Here is a 23,554-nt window from a genome sequence, read left to right as displayed (position 1 = left end):
TCAGGACTTTGAAAGCACTAATTGAAATCATTTTAGAGTGAAAGTAACCCCTCTGTTCATTTGTAATATATTGCTAACTACTTTGCCAACAAACTTGTAGAGCATTATTCATTAATGTTGATTATAACTTTTTTTTTTTTTTAAAAAAAACAGGTTTCCGATGAGCAGCAGTTGGTGAGCAGTGATTCCCACAATGATTTCTAATAATTATTTCTTCTTCACCGGAGAAATAGTTTTCCTACTGGATAATGAAGATACAAGGCAACACATCTGGTTCAGGGAAGGGCCACTGAAGAACATAATTCCTAAGAAAACTGAATGTTGTTTAATTTCTTTAGGAAGTAATTCTGTCATTTTAGTTAGGCAGATCCTAATATCACTCTTTTCGTTTTTGCTCTCTTCCATGTATTCCAGAAATAATTAATATTACAAAATAGCACTTCATTTTGTAAAAGACTGAGGTATAGCTATGCTGTTTGGGTTGCTACGAACATGTCATTAAAGGAATGTTGATATTCTGTTTTTAGAAAAAAATATCTAAATGTTTTAAAATGATTTACTGCATATTACACAAACAGATAGCATTATAATTTCCAGGTTTTTTTAAAAAAAAATCACACATTTATAATTTGTGTTTGTAACGCAAATGAATAGTAGCAAGATTGGATAAGCTCCTCTGAAAGTATCAAAAGCTATATTTTATAATAGTACAATCATAATTTTTATGAGAGGTTTGAGTAGAACAGCTTTTCATGTTTCTACATACATCCATGCAACTGTGCAAATCACCCTTGCTTCCATCACACCCATACAGTACACTAATTCTTATGTCTTATTCTTTTTAACACTTTACCGCTCTCTTTTTGAGGATAAAAAGAGGCTCATGTCATCTTGTCTGCAATAGATTCTCATTCAAAAACCATGCCAATATACTGTCCTCATTTTATATTCAATCTTCATTTTTCAACTTCATTCTTGACTCTATTTCTTCCAGTTTTACCACACAAATATAATTTTTTTTCCTGCCATAGGAAAATTCTCAGTTCAATATAACAAAATGAACAGAAACATGTGCATAGACCCCACCATTATGGTTTCTTCTAATGAATATTAATTTCTTGCAGTAGGTCACAGATTAGCAATTATATATTTGCTAGTACCTACTAAGTACCTCCATTCTCCCACCTTTAAAAACATTATACCAAGGTAGACAAATTCATCTACTTATTCTAATGTTCATCTTGATGAATAATATACAGTATGTGTAAATGCACTTTATATACTTTCAACGAATCCAAAACAAATTCTTTTAACCATTTTTAAAGAACATTTCACCCAATATTAAACAAAATTAACATATTGTGCTACCAAGGAGAATAGTTTCTTTTCCCAACAATTACTACTTCAAAGTTTTTTGTTATAAGCTTTGAGAAGTGTCTCATCCATTATACTTACATTCACAGCTTATTTTAAACAACAAAACTACATTACCAACATTGGTTAGAGAAATTAAAGCATGTACTACCTGTTCATAATAACTCATCCTTCAAAGCAGCAAAAATTTGTTTTTTCTAATATTTGTAGAACTCACTCATATTTACTTTTGGTACTTTATTGAAATAGACACTAATTATCAAAACCATCAGCTATAAATTCAATTTACAGATTCCCTTCAAGTACACAATAAATGTTTTCACTGAAGAGGTCTTTTTCCTCCCCTGCCACTGACCAGCTTTCTACCTTAAAACCTTGCACTGACTTATATCCCAATTACAATAAATGCCTCTAATAAAATATTTATTAGTTGTAAGTTAACAATGCTGTATTATTAGAAAATTATTTTTGTATGTATGAAAATATTTTTCCAATAACAAGTTTCAGCTTAAGAATCTTGTTGGCTTCAAATTGTTGACAAATGAACTTGTCTCACTTTTGGTGTAAAGGTGGAGCATACTGACAAAAATCTACAACAAGTAATTGCAAAGGAGAAGTTTCAGAATTTAAGTGTGCTTTAAAATTTCAAAATTACATCAAAATAAGGACATAAAACATAACATTCTCTTAAAATATTTTGCAGCTGGGTATACAAAGGCTCTCCACAGTCACTGTTCATGCACATTTTTTACAATATTTGTCATAAAAAACCTGTAGCAGCAATTAGTACTTTACACAAAGAAATAATTTTTTTATTCTACAGTAAAAGAACCCTTCTTTAAAGCAGAGCTCAAAATGTTTAGCATGTTGAGCAGGAATGCTCACAAGGACTTGATAGCATACGCTAATACAAGAACAGCTACAGTAAACTTCAGAAGATTTCACACTGTGCCTAATTTTCAGAATCAGTGCTAATTTGACTAATTGTGCCTAATTCTGTTCTTTGGGTTTTTCACTTAAGTGTTCTATTGCTAGTTAAAACAGTTAAGTGACAAGATATCAAGGGGAACTATTTTGATGGGTAATGACTTAGGTATTATTCTTCCCTTCAGTCAATCAAAATCATCCATTCCATGTCAATATCTTTCTATGTCTACAACATGTAACACTCAACAGCATTGTATGGTCAGCTCAAGCCCCTCAATAAATAACATGATCGGGGAATTTTACAAAAAATATCAAAAAGGTGGGGACAATCTATGAAAGCCTTCCATTCAAAATGGGGCTTTGGGGAGAAGTATGGCTTGGATGGTTGAATCTCTATGAAGAGCCTATAGAGCAACATGGATCCTAAATGAGAACTTATTCATCTTTCATAATCTTCTGCACATCTCACTTAATACTGCAGTACAGCAGACCCTCACAACATGACCACTGAATATCTGGGTACAGGAACTGCTATAGTAGCAGAAATGCAATAAAACCAGTTTTTCCTCTTAAGGCCCCTATTTGTTTAGGGATTTAAGCTCCGAAAGCAAAGGTGAAACCAGGAAATACATTCATATGAATCTGTTTCAAGATATGTACTTGGAACCAGAATGGAATAATTTAAGAGCTACTGCTCTTAGATTACACAACAAAAAAAATTAAAAGTATATGTAGTTGCAAATTTCTACATAAAAATGCTTTTACAAACCTGAAACACACAATATTTATGTAAACAGTGTTTGGGGAGTCAAATTATTTCCTAAAACAAATGCAGAATAAATTCTGGTTATATTCTGAATATTTTCATAAAATACATGAAGTTTTAATATATATTTTTAAAGGAATGTTTCGAGATTTTCAAAATAGATGGGCTGCAATGTCCGTGAAAATTGCACTCTACTGCTTTAAGCATTTTAGAAATTTCTGGCTCACTTAGAAACAACCAGAATTGCAAATTAAAGAGCTGTAAGCTTGAATAATTTCTTGAGTAATCAGTAACAATTGGATTTAAACTGGTATATTATTTATCAACTACCATGTAGCTTTTTTATGGGCTAATAGGTTATAGAAAAAGTTGTTTTGTTACATTAGTTGAAATAGCTTACTAGGAAGGAGACTGTTAGTTCAAAGCTCTTGCTATATTACTGTTTTATTATCAGCCTAGAAATAGTGTTAGTATTTATGATTTCAACTAAATACATAATTTGTTTTCCTGCTGAACTCAAGAAGTGAATAAAATAAATACGAGCTTTAGTCCTGTTAAGAGCTGTGGGAACTGGCTTTTACATTAGCACGGTGAGAACTGGCTTAAATCCTCAAACATTTAGCCTACATGATTTAAAATAAGAATTTTAAAAAGAGAGACAAAATCTCCACCTTTTTTACTGTTTCACTTTTATCATGAAGACAGGCCAATAATACTATTATACATTATTAAATTATTATCATGTTCAATGAAAGTTAATCCCAGGAAAGTAAGCACAGGACTGCAGCCTCAATATATAAAATATAGTTCTTAAGTACATGATGACATTCTACTAAAGTGCCCAGTGCTATAAGGCTTTACTCTATATCTACCATTAATTCTTCATACAGAGCTGTTAAATTATAAAAATGTTCACACTGAACACACTTTAGTAGATTTATTGTTCAGTTTCTACATTTGTGGTGCTATTGTTGTGTTTCTACTGCCACTTTTACTAACTGTCCTGTCAATTTTCATTGGCTGGAAATTTCTGTAATGAAAGCTTTGATTGGTTTAATGCAAACAGTGCAATATTGTGCTCTACTTATAGCTTTTCCTGGCTGTTTAAGGAAAATACAAGTCTGTGGAAAAAAAATGGCTGAGTGCTCTTTGGACTTAAATCTCTCATCGACTAAAAATTGTTTTCTAATATTCTGATTTTAAAAAAAAACAGTTACCCAGCCCTGCATGGATTTGAAACCTTAATGAAATTTTACATTCCTTATAAAGCATAATAGTAGCTGTGCTTTTATCTGACTAAATATTTAAATCAACCCCAAATTTCAAGTAATGACCTTTGGTTAGAGCAGGGCTGTCAAACTCGCGGCCCAAGGGCTGGATGCGTCACGCACCGGCCACGCCCACGTCCAGTTTAGCGAGGGGGGGGAAAAAGTCCCGATATATCACATGACGCCACCATGACAACGTGAGTTTGACACCCCTGGGTTAAAGTATATAAGACAAATATTACGGGCTATATGTAAATATATGTGCAAATAATTTTCCATTCCAGTAAATATTCAACTGGAGGAAAGAATCGGTTCTTAGTGCAACCATAGTTTTTATCAATTTATCAATTCTCACTAGAAAAAAAATAAGAGTGCAGCTGAATAGACACATTTGCTCCATAGCATGTACAGCAAGAACCAATTACTATAGAGAAAGTTGCTCTTACAATAAATATTCTTTAAAAAGCCACTGCCTAGTAATATGGTAACCATTACATTACAAAAAAACAAAACAAAACCTGGGGGGCGGGGAGGTTATTTGATCTGAATCATCTCCTGAAGAAATGGTATTCTGAATGTACCCGTGCACAACTGGTCAGACCACACTGGGAGTTCGTGCTGCAAAGGAGTCCTTCGTGGATAGAACGTGTAATCGTGGTCATAGTTCAACAGGCAACTCAAAGATGCCATGTAGATATCAGCAAAGCGAGACAAGCGCCTTAAGAAATAGGTGGGGTTTTGGTCAGTCCTGAATAAGCTTCCAAATTGAGAGTTGAAGAAATCCCTGGTCGTTTCTCTGATGAGAGAAGAAAAGGGGGGGAAACAACAACATTTAGAACAATCAGTGCCATGAAAAACTCAAAGGTGCTTTTTCAAAAGGCAACTGGACTTTCTTGGGGGTTTTGCTTGAAAACATTTCACTTCTCATCCAAGAAGCTTCTTCAGTTCTTCAGCAAAATGTTTTCCAGGAAAAATACCAAGAAATTCCAGTTCCCTTTTGAAAAAGCATCTTTGGGACAACCATGAATTGGATGATTGAAAAATCTCCATAGACATACCATGAAAGACTTCTTTTGGACCAGAGACATTTAGCAAATTTAGGACAGATTTGTTCTTATATCAATAAGGCCTCAAAATCAAAACTGTCCACTGAAGAAAAGCCACTCAAGAAAAGAGAGGAAAAAATACATACTTTTACCATCTTTTCATTTATGCCCCACCTAAGCATAGGGAATTCAATGTAGAATATATGGGGTCTCTCATTTCTCCCCAACAACCACCATCCTCTGAAGTTTGGGCTAACAGAGGGGGACCAAAATAATCCAGTGAATTCCATAGTTAAAGGTGGATTGGAAACTTAAATCTTGATTGGCTTAATTTCATCTCTTACTCTGTGATATATTAATTTCTCACAAGCGAAAGCATCATATAACCGAAAGCAAAACTATACTCCTTGCCCAATTACCGATAGGGATAGATGAGCTACATGACAATGAGATGGAGATAGACAGAAGACATTTATATTTAATATTGATATTTGATTTATTCTGTGTTTATGCCCAGTGTTACACTGTTTGAGTTGGGTGGCCTATAAATCTTGAAAATAGACAGAATCTGCAAGCAACCTCCATAGTTCTCATAGTTGTAACTTAAACCACATCAAATATGTTTGTGTAAGCTTGTGTAGGCTTATGTAGGCTTTGTGTAGACAAAACTAAAACTAAATATAACATTTTAAGAGCAGACATTCAGAATTCCATGGAGCTGAATTTCCTGTGCATCAATTATTACTATTAACAAGGTTATGAGGAAAATGAAGCAAGGACCAGTTTTATTTTATTACAAATTAATCAGGTCCAGGATGGATTTGATTTAAATCACTAGTAAAAAGGCTTGATTTAAGTCGTTTTAAATCATTTTAAATAATTTAAAATTTTAAATAATTTTTAAAGAGCAACTGTCATTTCTGTCCTGCAGCAGCTCCTCCTCTGACCCGCTGTCGACTCAGCAACAGTCCCAATATTGCAGAATATACAGCCTCATGCTACATAACTAAGATCCATTTCATGCTGAATAAATCAAATTTTTAATATAACTTAAATAGAAAACTATTTTCAGATAGATTTTTACTCTAAAGGCATTTTATTAAAATAAATTTGATAAAAATAAAAAAAATCTGATTTAAATTTTAAAAAATCCAATTTATAAATAAATAAATAAATAATTATCAATTTTTATCCACCCTGATCAGGTCAATTTTTTAAAACTTAGAATAAGTACCATATATCCTCACAAATAACCTAAAAATAATCCACAAAATTGAGTTCAGCTTAACCTTGGATAAACCTATACAATTTTTAATATTTTAATATTTACCGCATTTCCTTTCTTTCCCTTTTCCATTCATTTAATATCATTTGGCAATCAGAATTCTTGTGAATCTGAAATGACATGATATAAACAATATAAATTTGTGAGTTTTAAAATAGAACCGATTTGGACACATTTATAAAAATAACAGATGGGCAGGACAGATTGAACAAGAAACACGAAGAGAGGTTTTATTTTTTAAAAAAATAGCCGTATCTCCTGCATACAGTGAAATCAATATAAACATATCCTTGCATTTTAATACCAGCACTGTGATTTCACATAATAATTTGAACTGCATTATTATCACCAGGGCAAAAGAACATTAGATAAAGGTCCCTCTAATTATCCTGGGTTTAGAAAATTTAGAACTACGCCGCCTTCGACATGACCTGAGTTTAACTCATAGAATCATCTATTACAATGTCCTTCCTGTCGAAGACTACTTCAGCTTCAATTGCAACAATACACAAGCACACAATAGATTTAAACTTAATGTTAACCGCTCCAATCTTGACTGCCGAAAATATGACTTCAGTAACAGAGTTGTTAATACTTGGAATACACTGACTCTGTGGTCTCTTCCCAAAATCACCAAAGCTTCAACCAAAAATTCTACTATTGACCTAACCCCATTCCTAAGAGGTCTGTAAGGGGCGTGCATAAGAGCACAAGCGTGCCTACCGTTCCTGTCCTATTGTTTCCTTTCATTATATCCAATTAATATAGTTATTACATACTCATGCTTATATATATGCTTATATATTGTATAGTTATTTCATGCTTAAGCTTATATATACTGTGTGACAAAATAAATAAATAAATAAAAAGTAGGCAGAGAACTGGAAACAAGAGGTTAATCTCATCTCTAGCCTGAGCTTACATGCATCAATTCTGATGGTTTCTATATGCATACAATATATGCATATATTGTGTATTTTTATTTGTAATATCAGCAATGGAAAAAACAATAGAGGTGGGAATGAAAGGAATGGGAAAAAAAGTAAAGAACAAACCTGCATGTGTTCCAGTAATCCAGTGAGAGTTTGCAGCCAAGTCATAGTTTGAATATATTGCTCTGTATTCATGATCTTAATCTCTCTTCGTAATTCTGGAATAATTGCCCCTGTACGCCAGCCGTGTTTTAAGGTCAAATCCTTTTTTTGCCAACCAAGATCACATAAAAGAAAAAAAGAAAAGAAAAGCATTTGTGTTAATTTCATTTAAAGCATACTTTCTATTCTTTCAGGTTAGATGCCATCTGAAGATATCTATACTTGTACATAAAACGCATCTTAAATTATATCGTCATGCAATAATTAAAAGTGTAGAACAAACCCATTCTAAACCAGATAACCAGAGTTAAAGGCAAGGGGGTAAATAAATAAAGCACAACTGATCAGATATTGTTTGATCAGAAGAAAAAGGGTGAGTAAATTAAGAAAAAGGAGTTTAAGATCAGAAAATGGTAAAATATTAACAGGACCTGGATTAAATAAACCAGGGAGATATTTTTCTCTTGTAACAGGCTGGTTAGCAATTTTTAACAATATAAGAACAGTATAATCTGTACTGTCAGATGCAGGGAAGGTTATAAGTTTGGAGCTCTGGGTTCTATTTCAATTATTATTGCAGAATGAGTGCTACTAGGAAGGAACAGGCTGCTGAAAGCTGTATAAAACAAATTCAAAAAATATACATAGCAATAAGGTAAGAGCCTTGTGTTTTTTTCTGAAGACCAGACTAATCTTACTCATGACTTTTCCCCACTTTTATTGCAGAAATGTGGTGCTTTGCCCTTTCTTATTTTTAAAGTAGCCCTCTATTTTAATTAATTACATAATGCATAGCTCATTCTTCTGGTTCACACCAGCTTCATTAAAAAAAAAATACATAGGGGAGAAAGTACTTACAGCTAGATCACTGTAAATATGATCACCAAAATATAAGACTTTGGAACCTCGCCAACCAGTCAGTTTCAGAAATTCATACAAGTTACCCTAAAAGAAAGAATTGGGGGAAGGGAAGTAGTAAACACCGAGTTACCAGGAAAAATTTGTTACTGTTAATCTAGAAATCTGATTTCAATGCTCTCATTAGAATAGAATAGAATAGAATAGAATAGAATTTTATTGGCCAAGTGTGATTGGACACACAAGGAATTTGTCTTGGTGCATATGCTCTCAGTGTACATAAAAGAAAAGATATGTTCATCAAGGTACAACATTTACAACACAATTGATGATCAATATATCAATATAAATCATAAGGATTGCCAGCAACAAGTTATAGTCATACAGTCATAAGTGGAAAGAGATTGGTGATGGGAACTATGAAACGATTAATAGTAGTGCAGATTCAGTAAATAGTCTGACAGTGTTGAGGGAATTATTTGTTTAGCAGAGTGATGGCCTTCGGGAAAAAACTGTTCTAGTGTCTAGTTGTTCTGGTGTGCAGTGCTCTATAGCGTCGTTTTGAGGGTAGGAGTTGAAACAGTTTATGTCCAGGATGCGAGGGATCTGCAAATATTTTCACGGCCCTCTTCTTGATTCGTGCAGTATACAGGTACTCAATGGAAGGCAGGTTGGTAGCAATTATTTTTTCTGCAGTTCTAATTATCCTCTGAAGTCTGTGTTTTTCTTGTTGGGTTGACATTAAATTAATGTCTTGTTGACATTAAAGCAAAATGTCCTCTAATCTACCAGCCCCAAGATTACATTGTTGTCGTTATGGGTTAAGATTGCCTAAACGAAGCTCCTCTTCTTTAAGTAATACTTTATGGAATGTTTTTAAGATCAATTTTTGGGACAGGGGAAAGTAAGAAATATAGCTGTTGTGTAGACTAACTAGACAATATTTTTGGACTGTTTTGTCTTGCACATGCAGTTCATGAAACTAAGTGTAGAAGACAAACTGTTCAATTCACATGATACAATTTGAAGTGGTAACAGCTGGTTGGAGTCTCTGATCTTTTCCAGACATTTGAATAGAAATTATCCTATGACGAGAAAGCTGCAAAAGCTGAACTTATGACTTAAAATGAAAGCAATTAATTCAGTTTGTGTTATTCAAGCTTTCATTGAGCATTGGTAATTCTGGAGTTACTGTTTCAATTTACAGACTATTACACTGCAGTTCAAGTTGATCACAGGAATTTTCAGTATAGCAAATCAGATCAATAATGTCTACATTGATTAAAATGAGGGCAAAAGAAGAAAGAGATGACAGAGAACAAGGTGGCTGGATGGAGTCCTGAAGCAGTGGGCGTGAGTTTAAATGGACTCCAGAGAATAATAGAGGACAGAAAGGCCTGAAGGAATGTTGTCCTTGGGGTTGCGATGGGTTGGACACGACTTCGCAACTAACAACAACAAAAGTAGTGTTTAACAGTATTTAGACAGAAAACTTCTCCAATCTGTGGTCTGAACTAGAATCTTTTTTTAAGGCAATGGAGTTTGTTTGCTGAGCTAAAGCCTTTTTTCCAGGATTTATATTGTTACAATTTAAAATGAATAAAATAAAATGTTTTCCTTTAGAAACAGCAAGGAAAATTCAGAATGACGGGAAATGAAATTAGTTTTATTTATTGCTATCTCTTTTATCTTTATGTTTCACAATGCACATTTATTATTATTTTTATCCCATCTTTATTATTTTATAAATAAATATCTAATCAACATAATCGTTGTAACAATATGGCATAAATAAAATTGCATGTATATAATATAAAGCATATGCAAATATGAAATAACCATTGTTTCAATTGTTTGGATATTCTGTTTTATTTCAGCATACTTGTTAGCTAGTTTGAAGTACAGGTATATTTAAAAAAAATAAAAAAATACAATACCTGCTTGTAAATCTGGCCTTTCTGCAATTCATGAATTTTGTCCCAAAGCAAAACACCCCTTTCAGTCACTTTGCGGAAAGGTCTAAAAAAAAAAGGGGGGGGGGGTTCAGCAATTTGGAAAGTGATACCACTAGAATAATATCAGATACTGCGTGCACACACACACACGGAGTCCATAAATATATCCATAAATATATTGCAGAGGGTGATTCTTTATTAAATGTTGCTTTTCATGTCAGAGAGAACATGATGGTTTCCATGAAAACACACACACACACACACACACATACAGTATATACACACACACATACACACACATACATATACATATATATATTGATTCAAGCAACACAATCAGGAGGATAACAAAATAAATAAAATTATTCTAAAGAGTTGGGGAAAGATATATTTCAACTGCTCTTCTAAAGGCAGAGAGCACAGCAGTTCAAGTGCAAATTTTGTGCCTGGGGACAATGCAGGAGCAAGCGCAGTTGGGCAACAGCACATTTTCAGAAGGGTTTCTCTGGCTGACTGCAATGCTTGAGCAAGTTCATCACGACAAAAGGCCATCTTAGAGATATTTATAACTCAGCAGCAAGGAGCTCACCTTCTCTTATCATTGAAAAAATTTGGCTTCTCTGCCTGAACAATGACTACATCAAAGAGATCTCTCCAATCTTTTCCAACTATGAACTTCATGCCTCTGTCCCTATAAAAAGTAATCCAACATTTAATGACATAAGTCTGAATTTTTAAAAGTAACAACTAAGGGTTAACATTAAGATGAAAACTTTTAACAGGTTTATGCTCAAAGAAACCACCTACACAAAGCTGCTAGGACTATTTGTGATCAGGAACATCTTCTTTCCATGAGCTGCCAGCTTTGCTAACACAGCACGTGTCTGCTCAGCATAACAAATGTATTTCTCTAGAAGACAAGAGAACAAAATAAGAGAAAAAAAATCATAAAAAGTTTTAATTGAATGAATATTTATAGCAAAATCATCTTTTTTTTTGTGCATAAGTCATGTCACTCCAAATTCAGCATTATCACTAAAAACAAGCAATCTTGGAGGTCCTTTGATGAAAAATCTGCAATGAAAAGCCTACTCATATATTAAAAGTTTAATTATTATTAGGGCTACTTAAGCAATAGTACTGAAGAGCCCATACCTTTGGGGATGCTCCACATAGTTGCCACAGCACTGGAGATTTTAGTTCACACACACACTGGACCATGGCAACAATATATGACCTTGATGGTAGCTGACTGGATGACAAACATTGCAGACAAATGAACCAATGCATGGAAATAGCCTTTTTATGGAAACTGGCATCACTGCATGTAGAATTTGATCTATTTTATTTGGCATTACCTTCCCTTTTCTTTCCAGACTCGTTTCTATAAACAAAAGTAAGTTCTTAAGAAAACTAGCTAGATGTACCATGTAGATGAACTGATGACAGTGTAAAATAAATCACTGCTGAAAGATGGTCCAATCATAAGATTTCAGAGACATATTCAGAAAGCTATAAGGTTTTGACCTGGCATAGAAAATTGGTTTCAGAACAAATCTTAAATAAAGAACTTAAGCTTTACCAAAATGTAAACTTGTGACACCTCAAGAGTTGTTCCTAATAATCAAACATGTATAAATATATCAGCCTACAAGAACAGGTTTTCAATACGCTGACATAATATGTGATATTTTTTATATTACAGGTAAAAATTCTTATGTTCTTAAACTACCTAAACAGTTTAAAGAATATTTCATGTGCCAAGCTTTTAAAATTCGTAAGTATCTAAGTATCTTCATAGGAGTGCACTTAGCATGCAACTTGAATTGTAACATTATTCACTTTTGGGTTTGCCACATTTGTATCACAACAGAAGGCAATTTATTTCAGATATTGCCTATTATGAAAAGAGTATGTTCACAATCACTGTAGGGACTCTTACAGAAATCAATTCTGAATATGTTTAAAAAATAAACTGCAACCAGTATCCACTATCCTGTGAGAACTGAAGAAGCTTCTTGGATGAGAAGTGAAATGTCTTCAAAGAAAAAACAAGAAAGTCGTCCAGTTGCCTCCTGAAAAGAAGCACCTTTGGGACAACCAGGATCTGGATGACTAAGAATCTCTACAAATTCTCTGCAACTAGAAAGTTTTGGACAAAGATGAAATTGAACTTGCTAAAATATTTAGCTTCCATCAATAAACCAAAGCATATTAGGCAAACACTCTACTTTTTAGGGAAGGACTATGGAAGCAAAGGTTTAATAATCTTTTCAGATTTATTTTATTCTATTTCTTTTTTTTTTTTTTAATCTCAAACTTCACAAGAATGAACTCTAAAAATGACTCTAAAATACCATGATTTAGATACCAAAATCTTGCAAGGTAGTGAATAAGCAACATGAAATTTTGGCAATTCATTTTTAAACAAAAATAATGCAAATGATTTGCAGGTACCAGTAGGGGACACCTGCAAATCACTTGCATTGTTTTTATTTACTATCTGGCATTCTCTGGAACTGGAATATATGGTAATTCAAAGATCAGAGAGCTAATTGCAAAAAAATAAATAAAATTCCATTAATAGAAGAATAAGTGTTTGCTTCAAATAATTTCACTCATGCTCACCAATATCTGCTTCAATCGCACGGTACATTATCCCTTTGATATGGACATCTCTGATTGAATCCTGTTAGGAACAACGGGAAGAGAATGAGATATTTTTCTATATAAGAGTTGTATCTGATGGGCAAAGAAATTAATTAGCAGAATCTTCTACCTCCAACAATTTCTATAATTATTTCAGTTGCTGATAAAGTAAATTGCTGGGAGCATGGCAAGACAAGGTATTAGCAAACCTGTGACTAGCAAGACTGACTTATCCAAGAAAATAATTGTTCACTCAGGGATTATTAGTAACATCATCCAGTTTCGAACTGCTCAACTTTATCTATGATTAGAAAATAGATTGGTTTCAACCTTGCATTATATTATAAATTAATAGTTGTTTCCCAAATAAAACCCCAATTTCTTTGCACATACTAAGCATAAGACATGTTTTCGAAACTATAATATCTGGGCTCACACAATCAAACAAGCCAGATGATGGTTCACAGTGAGCCTAGTCAACATTCAGAATAAAAAGTTGCCGTATCAAAGTTTTAACTTTTTATATTTGCTCAAGTTGTTCAAATCAAAGCAATTTTCTCAAATTGTATTAACCCAACGACTCTCATAAATTCAGTGTTCAAAAACTAGTGTACTAATAAGTCAGGTCCATAAACCATTGGTTAAATCCTGTTTACATTTTTAATGTAATTTTATGCCAAAATGAACCGCTTTCTAAGAGAAATTGAATTATGATGTATCAATTATGTAAATTAAGTTCATATCTGGATGGTCACTATGAAAATTTCATTCTGCTAATCACAGGAAGCTGTTGGGAGACTACAATCTGTCGCAAGAGTTTTTCATCCAATCTACCAGTCAATCCCAAATTCATGCAAATAAAGAAATCTACAGTATGTGTGTTTGGTCATTCAGTGGCCTTGTCCCTTTTCCACTTTCTCCATATGCTGCCGACACTCAGTTACCTAATCAAGGTTTTCACTCAATTTTTAAGATTTTTAGGTATTGCTCACACATTTTCAAGGACATTTTTACAACAATAAAATCCAGGAACTTTGTTTCCAAAGACCCAAATCTTGTTTTCAGTAAGTAGATGTGTCAACAGGAAAATACACGTATCTAAAAATGAGCTAAATCTGAATGAAGCAAACGTCTTTCATATTTTTAAAACTAATAGCAAAAAAACAAACAAAAAACCAAGCTATAAGTTTTTCTCTGGGTCATAATGCTTTAACAAAATGGTATTTACCACATTTATTGTAGCAATAGGGTTTTTTATTTTAGGCCAAAAGGATTACGGCTCTTAGAAGTGAAGAAATAACCTTGTGGAATGTGCATCAAGAAATAGAACCCTATTCCTGAAGAATGGGTATTATGGGAGTTGATGTAACACACAGCTAGAAGGCATAAGGCTGGGGAACTTCTGTTATATGGATGACTATCAACTGGGATAGCCCAATACCTTCACATCTTTGTAGAGATGAACCGGCTCATAGTCAATATTGTTCTTCAGAAAATACTCATTCACACAAGACAGGAGAGTCATCTCAGGCAAGGAAAAGATGTCCATGAACTGTTTCATTGTGTGGCCTTGTGAACTCTGTAACCAAACATACCACATTCATGCATGTGCCATAAAACAATATCAGATATTTCAGAAAGTGTTAATAATGCTTTCAATCAGCCTACGAGCAAGAAACAGAAAAATGACATATAATAACATCTCTTAGCCTGGACCAGTTACAATTTAGTCAGATTAGCAGACAAGACAACAAATTTTTGGCAGCATCTCTAATGAATATACAATTGGCTCTCTCTTTGTTGTCCTTAGAAAGATCTTCAAACTCATTTTATTGAAAGATGTTGTGCTAGCTTTTAAATTGTTCACAACTAAGTTTTATAAACTGGTGGTGATGGGCTCCAAGGCACCCATGGGTATTTTTCTTGCCATTTCTCAGGTTCTGCTCCTCCTGTCTTTTTACATTAAAAAATACAAATTAAGCAGGGAAACGGGGTCACTGCAAAGCAGTTTCCAACACAATCTTTATTTCCAAGCTTAAGAGGTTGCAAATAGGCTGTTTAGTTTTTCTTAGGACATAACAATGAACAACTACATTCCATCACTTTGTTGGGAAGGGACCAGTAACATGTATGGGTAGGAGAATTAAAAGTTCAAGATGGTGGCTATTGTCATGTAGCTATGGTTGCCTTTTGACTTTTTAAAATCTCCTATAGATAGTTCTGGTGTGCAAAAGTAATACAAGGAGATAGGAAGCACTCTGCTGGAAGAGGCAGGATATTTAATTGGATGGTAGGCACTATTCTGCAAACTGGTCCTTTACATTTCTCTTGTAGCATCCATTTTATGGTGTAGCAACTCCTCTAAGACACTTGGTGAAAACATCCACAAATTCAAATTATGGCCACTATCCCATAAGAATTTAAAGCTGTAATCTAAAGCAGGGGTCTCCAACCTTGGCCACTTTAAGACTTGTGGACTTCAACTCCCAGCTTTGCTGGCTGAGGAACTCTGTGAGTTGAAGTCCACAAGTCTTAAAGTGGTCAAGGTTGGAGACCCTTGCTTTAGATTACTGCTTTAAATTTTGAAATCTTAAAAATCTTCTCTGGAAGGGATTTTTGCCCTGCAGAAAAACAGAAGTAATGAGATGCCTAGTTGTAAGTTAATATTCTGTAAAAGATGCAGAAGAAAAACACACTTACATGAATTCAAATTTCCATGTAACAGAAAATGACTCATGTCGTTTTATTTTCTTTTTTATAATACCTTTCTTAAGTTTCAATATCATACAATAATATGTGAACTAATGTAAAAGGGAAAGGAAATGACAAAACACATTAAAAGCACCAAAAAAAAAGTTTTACCTTTCCATAGAAGTCGCTCATTTGTTCCAAGGGCACATGGGAACCATCATACATAGCAATTACTTCTTCATCTGGCACAACATTCAATCCTCTGGCAATAACAGCAGTAACATCAATGCAAAAGCCAAGCAGGTTTTACAAATTAACAGGTATACATACCATTTTCTAGCCTGCCATAAGCAAAATACTAGTAGTTGGAACAATGCTAAATTCTCTAATTGCTAATTGAGATAAACAAATTACCAAAGCAAAGCTCAGTAACTGTTGATTCCTAAGAACATCAAGGAAAGCCCTACTGCATGATCTTTGAACAAACATATCTTATTGTCGTAGTTCCCAGGTGAGCTTTCTTTCTGATAATATGATCTGTACTGAAATGTTTCATGAAATCTGTGAGAAATCTATGGTTTCTCCCATCTTCACTTAGGTTTTCCTAAGTGAATACAAGACGAACAGTCCTTTATTCTGCATCTGTTTTCCTTTCCCCCTCTTTTAAATTGTTAATATTTTAAATGTATTGCTTTTGTTGAATAGTTAATATTGTGCAATCCACGTTGAGATGCTTTTATTTAAAATATATTAAATAAAATAATTGACTCTTATTATCCTCAGTAGTAGCATATACTAGAAGGTAGGAGAGTGTTATTCCCAGCTGTTAGATTACAATGAAGCATCAGAAATGTAAAATGTAATTATGATTATAACAGTGACAACTTTTTGACACTTGGAGGAGACACAGCAGGACAAGAACATAATGAAGTTGTGGAAATAAAAATTTCCACATTTGGGAGAATTTCTCATCATTTTGCTCCCCCCATCCCCCATTTTTATTTTAGGTGTGTTAAACCTATCCAAAGACTTAATGCACTTTATAGCCACCAGTGTTTGAGAACATGACAATTTGTTAAATTAAGGGTTTCAATTTCAACAAAGAGTATTGTGAATGACATTCAGCCTACAAAGTACCCCCATGCCTGTTTAATTCATGGGTTTTCCATAAGTCATTACAAAGTGGCAAAGGAGAATTAACCTTTTCCCCAGTAAGGTATTCTGGATGACTAACTGCTCAAAGACTGAAGAAAACTGCAAAATATATGTAAATAGCACTAAGCCCTTGTGAATTCAGTGAGTTTACTTCCAAGTAATAGAGTTCAAAATATTAATTTTTAAATGCTAGGATAACTTTTTCAATTAGTATCTTCCATCTTGTCCTAAATCTCTAAATTTCCTCTAAATTTCTGAAGGCCATACTAATTAGGAAGCGAAGTCCAAGCATTTTTGCCCACCAGTTTGGGTCAAATATTCTCTAGATTAAAACCTTTTAGCTTAAAACACTACAGATCTTTATTATATATAAAGAAATCTCTAGCATTACAGCATGCTAAACACTAATTTTTGTTTAGTAAATGCAATAGTTAGGTTATATCCCAATTTTTAAAATGCAGGAATGCAACCTAATAGAAGACAATTGTTTCAGAGAGATGCAACTGAGTTTTTAAACATTTGCAGAAATTGAACAGACTGAACAATCAATAAGCTTGTTTGCAGAACTAACATTATGCTTATATCTGAATTTTTGTTGCGCACAAACAGAATGGTGATTCATGCTGAAAAATATTTAGAATCAGTCTTGTTAGCAACACTGATTGCAAAGTGGAATATTTTTAGCAGCCTGCCAGTAGGGTTTAACAGCTGGGAGCAAGAACATTAGTCAGCTAATCCACTCCAGCTAAAGAATAGATTTGACTTAGTTCAACCAAAAAAACATTATCTCACTCAGATCTTTACTGCAGCAGAGAATCAGTTTAATAATTCTGGTGATTCTTAAGAGACAGCCCAGCCATCTGTTGCTCTCTCTTTTTTACTGGCAAACACCTAAACATATATATAAATCTGACTTTCAAGTCCTGTCTTTTTGAAGTACTATAATCTGTATTTCTTGGATGCAATGGGAAGAATGGTTAAAGAATGACTATAGATGGCATTCTGGATTTTTCCATTAATGTAGAAGATAGAACAAAGTGAAAGTCAAAGTGCTGCATAGAGAATACGGGTTGATGATGACTATTTGCTGATAGTCAAACAAGGCAGGAGTTCATTCTACTCATATATTGCTATTATAGTGAATTACAACGGCCCAGAGGAAAAAAAATGTTTCCTGACTCACCTGTACACAGTTCCCAGTTGAATGTAGTGAAAAGCATCAATCTTCATTAATAATGCCTTTAAAGCAAGAAAAAAATACAGGCTAAACTTATAAATTATCCTAAAAAGTTTTGATTAAATTTCAGAGAAACTTTTTTGCCTTTAATACTACATATTATAAAGATAAACTTCAGTTAATCAGTGTCTCCAATTAAATATTATGATCAGAAATCTTAGAAGAGTTGCATAACAGCAACTCACCAGGGCTAATATTCATTGATAAATGCCTTTGCTAATTTTATATAAAATGTTAGCAGTAGAGGCAGCTAAATGACCCATGGACATATTCATCAATTCCCATTTACATGGTTATTCATCTTCATTTAGAACCCAAGGGTGCTGTTCTTGAGTTCAGTTGACAAAAGGAAACTGTGTTTGATTCTCGTAACTGTAACTGTGGTGGTTTACAGAGATTTAAAATGAAATATTAAATGTGCTCCAATGATTTATGTTTGGCAAGCAGATTTTGGAGCATTGAGAAAGAGAACTGTCAATTTCACTTCTGTTTTGATTGTGAAAGATATAGTTTGATTATGAGCAGCCCTCCCCCCCGAAGAAAACCCCCATTATATATATAAAATTACATATTTTATGATTTGATTAGATATAGAAAGACAATGGAGGGGATTGTAGAATTACTGGGATATACAAATGTGACAGACAAAAAGAGGAAAACAAGAGTTTTTTAAAAATTATACTTCATCTTAGTTCAAAGTTTAACTTTTTATGTCCCCCCTCATACCTTTTTATATCTTTTGTTCCTATGCTTTCATTTAAAACAATTTATTGGCTATATTCTTTTCACATCCCTTACCTTATATGACCCTAATAAAGATTGATACGAATCTCTCTACTGGAGTAAGCAACTGAGATTGACAGATAGCAAAAATGTTCTTCTGCCATTATAAAGCCAATTTCCTTTTCCTCAAAAACAAAGAATATTTCAACTAGGGACAATGGATTAAGTGTTCTGGCACCTTTCCACTTCCTGAATCTGAACAGAATGCAAAATTGTGTGATGTATCTGCAGTAACACTTGAGGCAAGGTAACCAAGCAATCTGCTGAACTGTCATTCCCTCTGGAGCCAGAAAAGGCTGGATGATTTGTAATCTGAGAAAATTTTATGCAGACCTTGAGTCTTTCCTAATAATTGTCTATCTGGTAACATTTTATATATGCTGTAAGGCAGTGTTGGGTTTCACATAATTTTACCACCAGTTAGCCACACACCGAAAATGTGCTTGCACACATGTGCGCAGCTTAGAAAACATAGCTAAATAGGACGGCATAGCGCCAGGGCGAGTGGGCTGGCCCACCCACAGGTCGCCACTACCAGTTCGTGAACCGGTCTGAACCAGCTGAGTACCACCACTGCTGTAAGATAAATTTGATATTGGAGAAGAGTGAGAATACCATGGACAGCAGAAAGTACAATCCGATATATAATTGAGTGAATCAGCCCAGAATTCTCACTCAAAGCAAAAATGACTTATCCCACTTTGGACACATTATACTAAGACCAGATCTCTAGAAAAAGCTCTAATGCTAGGAAAGATGGCGGGAAAGAGAAGAGGATGACCAGCAGCAAAGTCGATGGACCAATGGTGTTAATGAGTGCCATTGAGAGACTTGAAAGAACAGGAGAGGGACAGATCATTATGAAGGAGAGCTATTATATGGTTGCTAGGGATCAAAAACAATTTGATGGCACATAATTGATAGATTAGGTTGTAAGGAACCTTGTGTTTAATACATAAGATCTAATTTCTAATACCATTTCTATAAATATTATTTCAAATCTGAAAAGTAAGTAAAAGGAGGTGGTATTCAACCGGTTTGTACCAGTTCGAGTGAACCGGTAGCGGAGATCGTGGGCCCACCCACCCAGGCTCTATGCCGTTCTATTTAGGCACGTTTTTGATGCTGGGCGCATGCACAGAAAGCACATGAGCGAGCAATGCAGATGCGTGGAAGGCCACGCGCATGCATAGAAGGCACATGCGCACAAAACGTGCATGTGGCAAACCGGTGGTAAGAATATTGGAAACCCACTGCTGATGCTAACTTGCACTTAGCAACTATTTCAGACTACTAAGAAATGAACACAGGTAATAACCATTGAAGTTCCAAATAAACAATTCATACCTACCCGATGCACATCATAATGAAGCCCTCTTATTGCAAAATTCGGATCATAGTCATACTTTCGGATTTCTGCAGGATACTGACAAAATCATAAAAATAATAGTAATTTTAGCACATAATATAAGCCATATAGGGAACATATCTCAATAGATATAGCGAGGTCCAGTTCCTTTTCTTCTACTTCTACAAAATGCCTCTTTTCTTTCCGATTTTTATCAGGAAAGCTACATCATAATCTCTAGCCACACCATGGATGGATTTTAAGAAGGGGGAAGAGAAAGAACGCAATTCAAATGTAGAAAAAATAGTTCTGGCTCTATTTATCCAAGGCATTATAACAGTGCTAGGGATTGAGATTAAAAGGGTTAGTTACAAAAAATGTTGGTTAATATTTCTTTCCCATTTCTCTCCTTCCCGTATATCTGTAACATTGTTTGAAAAATTTCAATCAAACCTATTTGTTGAGAAGCTTTGGCATCTGATCAAAGGCATCAACATTACAATTTTTAAAATTAGGAACTATTTATTTGTTTGTTTCTTTGTTTCCAAAATAAGACATCACGCTATCATAAGAATCCTCAGAAAAGTAATAAAAGAGCAAAAAAAAAAAACCTTTTAGACTACGGTAGTTTTTACCTGTTATTATCAACTGCATTACAAATGTGTAATCTCATGCATCCACGGGAAGGCCAATTCTAAATTCAAATATTCATTGTTTACTCTTTCCTTCCATTCACATCCATTATGCCTCTACAGAAGAGGAGGCTCTGTGAAAACTTTTTTCACACTTACTCTCTCTACTCAGAATTTAGAAAGCTGGGGAACATTCATTAAATTGCACTTGATCTAGTTTTATTTCACAGGACAAAGCACAGGTAATTAATTCTTGGCCATTATTTTGGTTCCATCCAATGACTAGCCCTGTAGAAATAGTTCTATTCCAGGCATGCACTAAACCAGAGATTGCAACCAGTTGTATGTTAAGATCCAATTTCTTATTTACTATTACAAAGATATTTATAGATATGAATATTTAGCCACTGACCTTTGGACAGAAATGCAGCCCTGAGTACTGTATGCTTAACAAACTATATTGGGAACCTAGTTCACATAGACAAAAAATGTTCGCACCCTCATAGTATACAGAGGGTTAATACTTGTGTTTACTAATGCAATGAAGTCCTTGGTGGGCCAGCATTCTAGGCAGCAAAATCAGCAACGAAGACTATTTACTTTCAAACAAGGGAATTTTTTGAGGGTAGCATAGTTGCATATTGCACATTACTGCAGTAATCTGTTAATTGAACATTTTCGTCTCCCCCATAGTCCTTGGCTTATAACCATTCGTTTGGTGATTGTTTAATGAAGGTGACTTATGATGGGTTTTCATCATACCATCCCCAGGATCATGGGGTCAAAATTCAGGTGGTTGGAAATCAGTATGTATTAACAACGGTTGTGGCATCACAGGGTCGTGTGATTACTATTTGCAACCTTCTCAGCCAACTTCCAACAAGCAAAGTCAATGAGGAAGCTGGATTTTTTTTAAAAAAAACAACCCATGATTCACTTAACAACTGCAGTGATTTGTTTAACAATGGCAAAAAAAAGGCTGTAGAATTGGGTGCAACTGTGGTCGTAAGTTGAGGATTGCCTATGTAGAATTTTCTAATTGTGACCACATATGACTATCTTTGGGGGTTTATTGTAATTTTGGTCACTAAATGACCAGTCATAAGTTGAGGACTACCTGTACAGTAGAGTTAGAAATGAAATTCCCCACTCCTGAAAGATAACATAGCAATAATAATGCCTGTCCTCAAAGCTTTTGACAAACGATTTTCCCAAAATTCATGAATTTAGGTCAATTCAGATTCTAAGGAAACCTTAAGTCTATGTTCCCTCCAGATGTGCAGATATCAATTCCCAGAATTCACTTTGCAGCATGGTCACTTCTGTGAATTCTGCAGTTATGGTTTGCAGATCTGGAGAGCACATAGTTTGGGGAAGGGTATCTTATAAACCGATCAATTTTAAGGATGACATCATGATTACAGATTCTCCTAAGAAATTATTATTAAATTTTTAATTCTGGATGAGCAAAATTCATTCTAAAATACTGCATGTCGTATGCAAGGAAAAGCAATGGAGTCAACTTCTTGCCAATTTACATTCTAGAATCCACTTGAAAAATCTATGAAAGTTCTGCAATATAATTTATGTCAATACGACATAGCTCTTCCATATGCTTTTTATCCAGAATTTATTTCTTGCTATACAACTAGCTTAAGTATCTGGATTTCAAGTATATTATGGTACCACCCCATTCTGGTATATCATCTTACCCGATGTTCATTGATCAAAAGGTCCCGTGCAGCATTAAAAATCAACGTATGCAAATGCTTGGAATAGAAGACCAAAGTGTAGTCATAATCAAAACCGTAGATTTCTATATCCGAGAGACTCATTTCATTGTTGGAAAAGATAGCATCTGGATTCAACAAATTACTCATGATTGATGGGACTAAGTCTATGGAAGAAAAAGACACATAAAAATACGTGTTCAAGAACAGGTATTCATAATATATATCATAAACGGGATGCATCTACATAAAAAGTAGTTATGCTATTAATGCTATTCTTTAGCCAACATGAGGCTGATTCTGATCTGCTTAGTAGCTCATTCAAATAGTGGTCACTCAGATTTTCCCAAAGGAAGATCAGGGTATAAATATAATAGAGAAACAAAAAGCAGCACCATTGCAAGCTAAGCAATAAACTTGCTGCTTGCCATTTACATGGGCAATTTCATGGAAGAAGCCAGATGGGGAAATTATCTCAGAGCTCAGGATGAAGTTACTGAACACCAAATCCATCTCTAATAAATAGATTAATCCACAACTGCAGACGAAAGTACATGGAATCTATCACTGAAATGTGGCTGGATGAAGCGATATCACCCCTCGCAGAGATCTGTCCTGCGGGGTTTCATGTTTTGCTCAATCCTGGTCCTAAGGCAGGGAAAATGTTATGGTAATCATTTACTGGGAAATGCTAGCTGTCATGAACAATACTGTTCTGGAAGCCAGAAGTGAGATCTAAATTGAGATGCTGAACCA

General features: G+C 34.4%; 2 protein-coding genes across 2 annotated transcripts in view; one reads left to right on the top strand and one right to left on the bottom strand.

The window, feature by feature from the left end:
- Nucleotides 1–518, top strand: part of STAB2 (stabilin 2) — a 123,716-nt gene extending 123,198 nt beyond the window's left edge. The window contains exon 69 of the mRNA XM_058189719.1: nt 154–518. Coding sequence (XP_058045702.1) covers nt 154–204 — 51 coding nt within the window. The 3' untranslated portion in view covers nt 205–518. The remainder of the gene's footprint in view (nt 1–153) is intronic.
- A 2,404-nt stretch (nt 519–2,922) lies between these two features.
- The window catches only part of NT5DC3 (5'-nucleotidase domain containing 3), a 28,368-nt gene continuing 7,736 nt past the window's right edge, over nt 2,923–23,554 (bottom strand). The window contains exons 2-14 of the mRNA XM_058189718.1: nt 22,781–22,965; nt 20,440–20,514; nt 18,252–18,307; nt 16,085–16,175; nt 14,664–14,801; nt 13,202–13,262; nt 11,381–11,483; nt 11,163–11,264; nt 10,556–10,637; nt 8,619–8,705; nt 7,722–7,862; nt 6,712–6,776; nt 2,923–5,131 (exon numbers count right to left, since the gene is read on the bottom strand). Of these exons, the coding sequence (XP_058045701.1) occupies nt 4,870–5,131; nt 6,712–6,776; nt 7,722–7,862; nt 8,619–8,705; nt 10,556–10,637; nt 11,163–11,264; nt 11,381–11,483; nt 13,202–13,262; nt 14,664–14,801; nt 16,085–16,175; nt 18,252–18,307; nt 20,440–20,514; nt 22,781–22,965 (1,448 nt within the window). The 3' untranslated portion in view covers nt 2,923–4,869. The remainder of the gene's footprint in view (nt 5,132–6,711; nt 6,777–7,721; nt 7,863–8,618; nt 8,706–10,555; nt 10,638–11,162; nt 11,265–11,380; nt 11,484–13,201; nt 13,263–14,663; nt 14,802–16,084; nt 16,176–18,251; nt 18,308–20,439; nt 20,515–22,780; nt 22,966–23,554) is intronic.

The sequence above is a fragment of the Ahaetulla prasina genome, chromosome 7 (genome assembly GCF_028640845.1).
Source record: "Ahaetulla prasina isolate Xishuangbanna chromosome 7, ASM2864084v1, whole genome shotgun sequence".
NCBI classification, from domain to species: domain Eukaryota; kingdom Metazoa; phylum Chordata; class Lepidosauria; order Squamata; family Colubridae; genus Ahaetulla; species Ahaetulla prasina.
This window is presented reverse-complemented; position numbering and strand designations above follow the sequence as displayed.